This window comes from Antrostomus carolinensis, unplaced genomic scaffold, assembly GCF_000700745.2.
Source record: "Antrostomus carolinensis isolate BGI_N321 unplaced genomic scaffold, ASM70074v2 scaffold10552, whole genome shotgun sequence".
Taxonomy (NCBI): domain Eukaryota; kingdom Metazoa; phylum Chordata; class Aves; order Caprimulgiformes; family Caprimulgidae; genus Antrostomus; species Antrostomus carolinensis.
In genome coordinates, this window is record NW_010301591.1 from 67,380 (window position 1) to 77,214 (window position 9,835).

At 35.9% G+C, this 9,835-nt stretch overlaps 1 protein-coding gene across 1 annotated transcript in view; it reads right to left on the reverse strand.

Moving 5' to 3' along the window:
• The window catches only part of RPAP2 (RNA polymerase II associated protein 2), a gene marked incomplete at its 5' end in the record, with an annotated part of 39,935 nt that extends 30,480 nt beyond the window's left edge, over positions 1 to 9,455 (reverse strand). The window contains 7 exons of the mRNA XM_029083906.1: positions 1,013 to 1,968; positions 2,824 to 2,859; positions 5,142 to 5,230; positions 6,412 to 6,477; positions 7,501 to 7,599; positions 8,276 to 8,390; positions 9,410 to 9,455. Of these exons, the coding sequence (XP_028939739.1) occupies positions 1,013 to 1,968; positions 2,824 to 2,859; positions 5,142 to 5,230; positions 6,412 to 6,477; positions 7,501 to 7,599; positions 8,276 to 8,390; positions 9,410 to 9,455 (1,407 nt within the window). The remainder of the gene's footprint in view (positions 1 to 1,012; positions 1,969 to 2,823; positions 2,860 to 5,141; positions 5,231 to 6,411; positions 6,478 to 7,500; positions 7,600 to 8,275; positions 8,391 to 9,409) is intronic.
• Between the last annotated feature and the right edge of the window lie 380 nt (positions 9,456 to 9,835).

Genomic DNA, 9,835 nt, shown 5'->3' on the forward strand with positions numbered 1-9,835 from the left:
TAACCTAGTACTTAATGAAAATCAATGCATCAAAATAATCACAGCTTATCAATAAATGTTTAAACATATAAAACCTCTCATCTCTGAACAGAAAAAAAGCTCATACAGTAATTTCTTAATGGACAGAAGTTTGCTTAATCTGACTCAACATACAGTGTGCAGCTAGTCTACTTTTCCGCTTCCCTATGCTATAATCTAATTCAACTAATGGTAAAGTCCTTCAAAACTTAAGGCAGATTAAACTTTTTCCAAGCTGCTTTGCTTTATCAGAAGCAGCATTATGAAAATTGTACCCTCTGATGCTAATATCACACCTGAACTTTAAAGGCAAAAGCAATTTCATGTGCCAGTACAAACTGTACAACCCACCTTGCCTAGTGAGCATACTGTTTTTACAGTAGCAACAAGACCACCCAGTTGCTATCAGCTGGTTTGTCTGAAGGGGTAAAACCTCAGACCACTCTGTTTCTTGCAATCTGCAAATACTCCAGAGGTCTAGATCACAGCAACATATCCAAACTGATCAGCAGGTTCCAACTCAGAGAATTTTAACAATAAGTAATGCCAGAGATCTAGTCTTACTCAAGAGAAAAAAGAAATCCAATCTCAAGTATACTCTGTCACGAATAAACGGCAAAACTTCACGAAATAAAAATTTTATTTAATGACTCAAAGAGGGAGGAAAAAAACCACCAAACACACTCCCTCCTCACCCAAAGTCTACTCTGTCTTACAACACATTTTTTCATCTAAGTAAACCTTCCTTACCTTCATGTTCCACAACTGAAAGAATCAGAATTGAATGTGTACTCAACAGTCATACAAACTCATTCTTACTAACTTAAAGTAGGACTCCTCAACCTTATGGGATTGTTGTGAACCTATCCAACCTTCCTTTTACTATTTTACATTAATAGCTTGATGTTATTTTGGCCATATCCACTTATGATGACAGAAACAAAGAGCTTGTAATAATTCTCTGAAGACAGGCCTTATACAGCCTTGACACTACTCCACTGTACACTTACTTTGTCTTTGCTTGGGTGTTCCTCTGCCGGTGTACGTGTCACTGCCTCTTCAGCCAAGATGCACTTCCCTTTATAGAACTCTCTTACTCGGAGCTCTAAGAACTCTGTTTCTTCTTTTAACTTTTCGTAACTAGGCACAGGCTTAACTATTCCACCTGGACTTGTGAAAGGTAAAGAATAGTTCAAACTGTTTTCAGACTCTTCTACAGCAACAGCATTAGGATCATCAGCTGGATCTAAGTCATCCTCATCAAGTTCTTCATTCTCCTGGCTGGCAGATGATACGCATTCTGATGAGCACAAAGAAGTGTACTTCGGGCCATAGAGAAATTTTAAAGTTTCCTCAGTTCTCCATTCCATAAGAGTTTGCTTAAGCACTTCTAATAAACTGCCTTTGGAGTTAACTGGATCCCTCAGGTCAGTTTTTTTATTTTCTTTTGAGTTAGCTAGTGTTCTTTTAAGATGTTCTGCCCCTCTTTTGCTCACACCTAGAAAAACTATCTGTGAACGACTACAGGTGTTTTCATAGTTTTCTGAAGCACTTGATTTTCCTAGAGTAGTATTTTTTGAAGGCGTTGCAGTTATTTTATTATGAACAGAGCAGGCATACACTTCTTCCTGAGCATCCAATTTACAATTAGATAGTCGTTCAGTGGCTTCTACCACATCTGAGTCTTCAGTTTTAGGGCTGGAATAGACTTTCTGAGCATGCTTCTTCTTGAGGATGCTGTTTCTGTGCAATTGCTGTGCAAAACTGGCTGAACTTGACTGACTTCCTGTTAGAACAGAAGAAACAAATTCTTGTTCATTATCACTACTGCTGTCACTGGCTGTGTCATGAGAACCAGATTCACATGGATTTGAAGATATCCTAGGATTTTCAATGTCAGAAGCTTTAATTACTTCATCACATAGTTTCACCTCTTCTCCAGATTGCCCACTGTAACAGAAAACACAAGCTATCAATGAAATAAGAAATGGATGTTACCTGTGGTAATTTTTCATTCTTGTGTAAGAAAAATAAACAAAGCATTTTTGTCTTGTAACAGAAGTGTACTTTTTTGCTTTAAGAATCATGGCTGCTCTTCTGAAAATATTCTCAAAGAGCTGTAATGTTCTGCAATCAGGATGACAAGTATAGACACTATTTAGAGAGGTGAATGCTCAGTTGCTTATTGGTAATTAGAAAAGAATAGTAAACAAGATATTATTAAAGACAACAGAATTTCAGATTTAGCATGATGAATAGCGCAATTTTACAATGAAGATAGGCATCTTAACATATATATAAATATAATACCCTAAAAGCAGGGGAACAACAGAATTGTTTTTAGTGTGTGTAAGTTTGCCACCTAATGGCCACGTGTTGCAAAAGAAAACAAACAGTCACAATACACAGCAAGGTACAGAGAGATGACAGAAGAGTATAATTTCATTTTAGCTGATATAGATTAAGAAGTACAGAAGCTTTCATCACATATAATTGGTACCATTTTCTTTATAAAGAACAGAGGGTATAAAATATGCAAAGTACAAACAGTGCTTTTGTTTCAGATTTCAGCAGGCTCAATAAAGACATACAGGCCAAGAACAGCTGTACACTAAATCATACAGATCAAATATGCTGTTTTAGAATCACAAAGGAAAAAATAAAAAAGACAAATAATCCTTTGTGTAGGCTCTAATAAGGTCTTGTCTATAACACAGGAAATCAAAGATTCCCCTTTCACCTGATACAATGCTAATATTTCTAACTGTAAGTGCACATAACAAAAAAAAATATTGTTCAGTGTACCTCTGTCCCTCCTTCAGCAGCTCTATGTCTGGTGGTCTGCAAAAGAAAATACAGAATGAAGATTTTCCTGCTAAATCAATGCTCTTCAGATACAAGTTAATACATAAAATACATAGTTGAGGTTGGAAGGGGCGTCTGAGGATGTTCTAGTCCAACAGCCTCTGTTCAAAGCAGATTTAGTGAGGACAGGTTTATACACATGTGTTCACAGAGCATGACTCATGTCCCTGCAGCACAATGCTGTTATGTTGAACAACATTTGATAGAATCAGCAAGTCACACAAATGTTAGTCAGAAAGGCCCTCTGGAGGTCTCTAGTCTGACGTCCTGCTCATAATGCAATTGTCACCAGCACTAGATTAGGTCAGCCACAAATTCAAATCTCCAAAGATGGAGATTTCAAAACATTATTGACTACCCTGTTTCATTCCACCCCAACCTTAGTGTAATTTTTTTTTTCTACTGTCCAACCTGAACTATCCATGTGATAACTTGTGGCCATCAACCCTTATTAAATTTTCTGCCATCAATCAAGAATAGTTTGGCTTTGTAATCTCTGTAACTTTTTTTCAAGTAGTTGTAGACTGCTTTCAGATCAGCCTTTGGCCTCCTCTTCATCAAAGTAAACAGGCCAAGATCCTCACAGGTAACAAAGTTTCTATAGTAAAAACAATCCTGGGCTGTTTATAGGAAAATGCTCCAAATTAATGCCAAAAAGAAGAATATTCAGGATATCTTTACTTATTTAAAATTTTACTTTGTTAAAAATTAGGCTATCAAGTTACACTGCTTTAAGAAAATTGAGTTCAAAGGTTTCCAGAAACTCTAAGAACCATAACTAAATAAATTCTGTCAGGTTTCTTTCAAAAACTCTACTTGCAGTTAATCTGCTTCAATTCAGTTATGAGGCAGCATAACTTTATCCAATATTAAACGCTGAAATCCTCACACACATATCCTATGAACGCAAGAAGACCTTTTAAGCACACACTAAATGCAAGTCAATGCACTAACACCTCTCAGACAAAAAACCCCACAGGTTTATAAAGATGAAAGCTGCACCACTCAGCTTTCATCTTTATAAACCTGTGGGTGACAACATACAGTGATTTCAACTATTAACTCCATATAGCAATTCTTCAGAATTTTAAGTGGAGGCTGTAGTCTTCTCTGCCAAAAGAATTTCAGATATCCTAATGTGCAAACATTTATCAGTGTGTGCATGTGTATGTGGTTGTGCAAACAGACATACCTAGCCATCAACTATCTGGGGTTCAGTCTGTTTGTTTATTTTTTTGAAAATACCACCTCCCTCCAACCACACAGTACATATCATTAACTATGTCAGGCATATCAGAACTATACACTTTCAATGTTAAAAATAAAGGGAGATTTTAGATTTTAGAAATACTTTATTTAAAGACAGTAAAACAAGAGTACAAAAATACTGGTAAGCTTACTTAAACTTTTAATTAAGAGACTAGTTTTACCTACTAGAATCCCTCAGGTCAGATCAGGCTGCTCTAAACAACTTCTCTCACTGATTGGGTATTTTCTATAACTGATCTGAACTGTGAAACCAAGCTCACACATATCATTTCAGCTAATTAATTTTGCTGAAAACTGGGAGACTATGACAGTGTCTTGGATAATGGAAGATTAATAAATTCAGCTGAACATTTTCCAGGCAAGTATTTATTGTTAAACAGTGACACCCATTGGTTCAATTCCTTATTTGCAAGCCTATGTTTCCAAAGGGAGGAACAGGGAGTGCATCACACTGTTCCAAAATGTGTATTGCAGTAACAGCAGGAAATGGGCAATCTGAAATTAAGAGTTTTAGCCAGGATAAAGAACCTTTTCATGTTATAGTCTGTTTTCAGGCACAAGCATTCACAGTCTAACCTTAAGACCAATGCTAAATGCTGTGCTAAAAACAGAAAATCTCTTTTAACAGGGTAAGATTAATTCATCCTGTACATTATATGGTTTGCAAAAATCCAATCCTAATAAGTACATTTTAAAGTTACTATTAACTTTAATAGTTGTCAACTCTTATGAGTTGACTACTATTTATGACTAGTCTGCTCTCTAAACTACTGAGCAGTCATGAGTAGTTCTGAGTCATGTCAATTATTGTATCAATATGGCAAAAACAGTTTTAAAATTAACACCATGCTAAGCTAACACATTAACATCAGTTATCCCAGCTTCAGTGTAATAATTTTGAAGCATTGCAGCTAACTAATTAGCATTGTAGCTTGTACAGACAAATTAATATTCTCAAAAGGAGCAATGAATGTATAAGCTATACTTACTTTTCTTCTTCTCGCATCCATACTGGACTTTTGGAAATCTGAGCTTCAAAATATTTGGATGCTCTATAGCAAAAGTTGCTGCAAAAGCACTGGAAATAAGAGAGAAAGCAATAAAAATATAACTAAAGACAACTTTAATTCTCATAGAGAGGTACAAAAGTAATTGTTTTTTACGCCTGTAAAATTTAAGTACCAATTCACATTTCTTTTTAAGCCTATGACCAGGTTTTTAATTCACCTGAGAAACCAAATCTATCAAATAGGTCTATCCCATTCTTCACAAACCACTTGAAGTTTCTTCTTTTTTCCCCACTTTTCTGCTTTTTGCACTTTTATTACATATTGAGAAGCAAACCAGTGTTGGATTCTACGTAACAATAACTTTAAAAAACCAAAAACTGTTCAGAGAGCAATCCCTAACCCATCAAGATGGTCATAAAGACATGCAATAAAATTCAGGTGTTTAATAATGAAAATTTTGGTTGGTAACAGAACTTGGATATTTTGCAATGCTCAGAATATCACCTAAAATTTTGCAGTATCTTTGAAAAATTAGTTTGCACACTTGCATCAGGGAACAAGACAAAACATCCCACTTCTCTGAGTCTTGCTTAGTAGCTTGAGAAAGCAATTACCAGAATTTTGTGTATCCCAGAGTTGGAATCAGAGGAAAGGAACGTACACAAGCGACACTGAAGAAATTTGTTCTGGAACTAGAAACATTTATCTTGCAATTTAGCATATAAGCACCTGTAGGTGACTGTGTACCCTTTTAGCAGGCAAAGAAGACTTCTACTCAACCATGAATATGCTTAAAGAAAGAAAGACTTTGTGAAGAGATAGGTTTTGTGTTGAAAAGTCCTCAAAAAAGAACCCTAAAGGCAGTCACACGAATGGAATGCATAAGACCCAACTTGTATTACACCACTGGAAACTTCTGTGAATGAAAAGGATGCGCACTTTGACCCTACTAAAGCTCATTGACTATACTGGAGCAAAACAGAGAACACTTCTTCACAAGTGTCTTTAACAGATAAGCTGTGCCACATTCAAACTGCTATTCAAGTAAAAGTTTCCATGTTATTTTTAAATTTAGAAAAGAAAATAAGTGGGTTTTTTGTCTTTCCAAAGAGAGTATCTAGAAACTGAAATGCACAATAGCCTTTATATTCTAATAGTTAATGAAAATTATATTCATAAGAACCAAATCTAAATCAAGCCACTATATGACAATATTAAATACATTTTAGAAATATACTTGTTACCATACCTTTCTTTCAGTGATATCATAAACTCTGTTCGTTTTTGTTGAAATTCTGTACTTCTGTTTTGGCACCTTAAACGACATGTTTTCATCAGCAAGACTTACTTCCATCATGACTTTACAGAAAACTTAATTCTTAATTAACATTTTAATATGCATAATATGTTCCATTTTAACTGAACTGCATATTTCAACTACCTTTTCTCTCAGTTCTTTTGGTATTGTACCTTCTCAGATGTAAGAACTGCAGTTTAATCATTTACATCTCACTATGAGTTGAAGATGACTTCAGATCTACAAGAAAGCCAGTGCTGAATATAAAACAATGGAGCTGCCGTGGCAGAAGCTTTACTTGTACATGTATAAGTGCTGGGCAATTACAGACAGGTCCTTCATTAATCCTTATCTATTTATATGCATGTGAAGCTGTACTGTCAGACCCCCACCACCACCCAGACAAATCCAGAGAGGAAATTAAATAAAATATAATACAGTTTCCAAGTGAAATTCTGCAGGGACATATGAAGTTCAAAACAGTTAAAGTTTTTGTACTTAAGTAGATTTTTTTCAGATACTCAGGTGTACCACAACAACCCAGGTTATCTAACTGAACTCTTGAGTTCTGCTTAAGCTCTGACATACCGTACTCGAGTAAGTGTGACTACGATTTTGACACAGGTAATGTACATTTTTAGAGCAGATGCATATGCATTCACATAGTGATATCTCTGCACTGTATTATTTTTCCACTTCAATCCTTCTCCCAGAGATACATGGTAACAGTGAAGATGGAACAAGATTAGAAAGTTCCTGCATGCAGAAAGGAAGGCCATGAAGGCATACCTCATTCATCTTTATTACTGTCAAATAGATGCTAACTGATTCTGTCATACAGTAATGTCAGACAGTCAACTGATCAAATTTCACCTTTTACTTCAGAAGGATTACACTGAAATGAAATGATATGATGCCTGGCCCATAACGACAGTATTTTAATTTATGTTTAATATTGTAAGTTTAAAATTAAAGAGAAAATGCAAGAGAATAAAAATCGTGAAGAGATTCTTGTAACAGCATTAATAAAAAGCAACTTACATTTTCCAGTTTATTTTGACACAGAGGATATCCACATAGTTTGATGATAGACCGTTCATCAACAATGTCTTTATAGTGAGATGGAGTAATAAATTTTCCCTAAAATGACAAGAAAATAGTTCAACAACAGATACTGGAAAATCTGGAAATCATTTTTTGTACTCAAAACATATAAAAAATAAATAAATCTTTTCAATTTTATAACAGTTATTTATTAAGTTTACTAAACAATATTTAGAGCTTACACAGTAAAAATGGTAAAAAGGTAAACAGGGAAAGAAGACAGACATGGGCACTTATTTTTACATATAGAAAAGCCTCATTTGCACCTATATTCATAATTTTTGTCTATTTACATGTTTTGTACACCTATTTATCAGCCTATTTAGAACCTTAACAGGAGTAATCATCATACCGTTCCAGCAAAATTGTGCTGCCAAACAAACTGGGAGGCATTATAGAGACTTTGTCTAAATTCACAGACTATGTGATGTGGACCTCAGTTTTTCTGCTTCACCTATCAGTCCAGAAACACAGAGGCATAAACAAAGGCTGTGGTAATAAAGTAACAATTCATAAGTGTACAGAGTGCTGCAAAACAAGGCCAAGTTTTCACTGCAGAACCCTTGAAAATAAGGCAATCATAATCAGAGCTGACAAGAGAGAGAATAAATGATTTGTCTACTTTAAACAGCAGCAAATTTTTCCAAGAACTTAAAAAAAAAATAAATTGAACACTAAGATGCAAAATAGTAGAAAAACTTGAAACACCTACAGAATTCAGAAGAAACTCTTCAGTAATATTCTCTTCCAGGAGTTGTTCAACAATATGCAGTGCTTTTTTTTCAAATTCAATCTTCTTTCTCATAGCAGCTTCCAGAGCTGCTTTCCTGTAACAGAGGAGACACTGAATGACACAGAGGGCAGATCTGGATAAACACTTTTCCAATCGTATCTTCACCTTTTTTACTGAAACACTGTAGCTTACATTTTTCTATATCACATCATGTTGGCCAAACAAAGCAACAAGTAACTGGACCAGTAATTCTATAATAACCACAAAGGACTCTCCAGCCTTGGTTTGCTTTATTTCCACTCCAGTCAGGAAAACTATTGAATCTTACGGCATTGCGATACTTCCACACAAGGTTACACAATCTTCTTGCAAGAGAGAGAAACCCAGAAATGGCTGGACAAAGAGCCTGAAACAAATTTATGGAGTGTTGCCAGGAGAATGGGAGCTGTATGAGACATGAACAGCAGGAAGAAAAAAGGACTGGGACAAGACTGAGTGGAAGGGTACAAAGTAAAGGAAGGAATATATCAAATAAATACCACTACAGTAGGTTCCCTGAGTGTTCCCGAGTCTTGCCACTATTCTACTGTCAGCAAATACCCAGAGAGCAACCATCTAGGTGTCTCCAATCTCTATTTGGCAGCACTTCCCATAGAGGCTGTCAACACACAGTCATTCTGCTGTGTTAACTGATAGAGGTCTATGCTAGTCACCTGGCAGTCTAGGTCTGCTACAGAGTCAAATGAGTATTTAAGTAATTGTCCATGACAGAGAGTGTTTTTTCCTCTCAAGTTTGTTTTTTAAAGTGAATAAAGGAAAATATCAGGAATGCAAAGAAGTTAAGATGGTAAAAAGCAAGCACTGCAGACTAAGGAAATACGACTGTGGAGGTTAGATTCATAAACTTTTAGTGTATTATACAATGTACATCTATGCGTGCTGTTAGTTACATCGCGTCACTCCAAACAAGCCTGCATGATTTTGATGCTGGTGATCTCCTGAAGTTAGTCATGGTACTCTGAGGAAGCAAAAAAACCATAGGAGGCAGAGAATGCAATTTCAAAGTGAGGCAAAACAACATGAATGCCACATCATGTTAGTTAGAAATTATACCTTTGAGCAGCATCTTCATTCTTCAGAGCAGCTGAATGCTTATTTCCTAGAAATCAAATATACAAATGTAGAAATAGAGAAATTAGTGTACTTCTTTTAATAGTGAGAAATATTGGAATCCAAAACCTCTAAACTGTAAGCCTAATCAGGAGAATTGCTTATAAACTTGCTTTTGGTGGCCAAGAGTGACTTCAGCAAGCCAGCAACCATCCAACAACTAGTTAGATACATGTTTCAAAACTGTGAGGTCAGACAGGCCCAACTCTTCATTCTCTCATTCATCATGTTCTGTATAGCCAGAAAGCTAAAGGAAAAATAATTCTGACCATAATCTTGTGCCAATCACACTCACCCCCCTTCTCCAGCCCAACTACACCCCTGCACCCCACTGCTGGGAAACGCTGTCTTCTTCAGCTGCCCCACCGC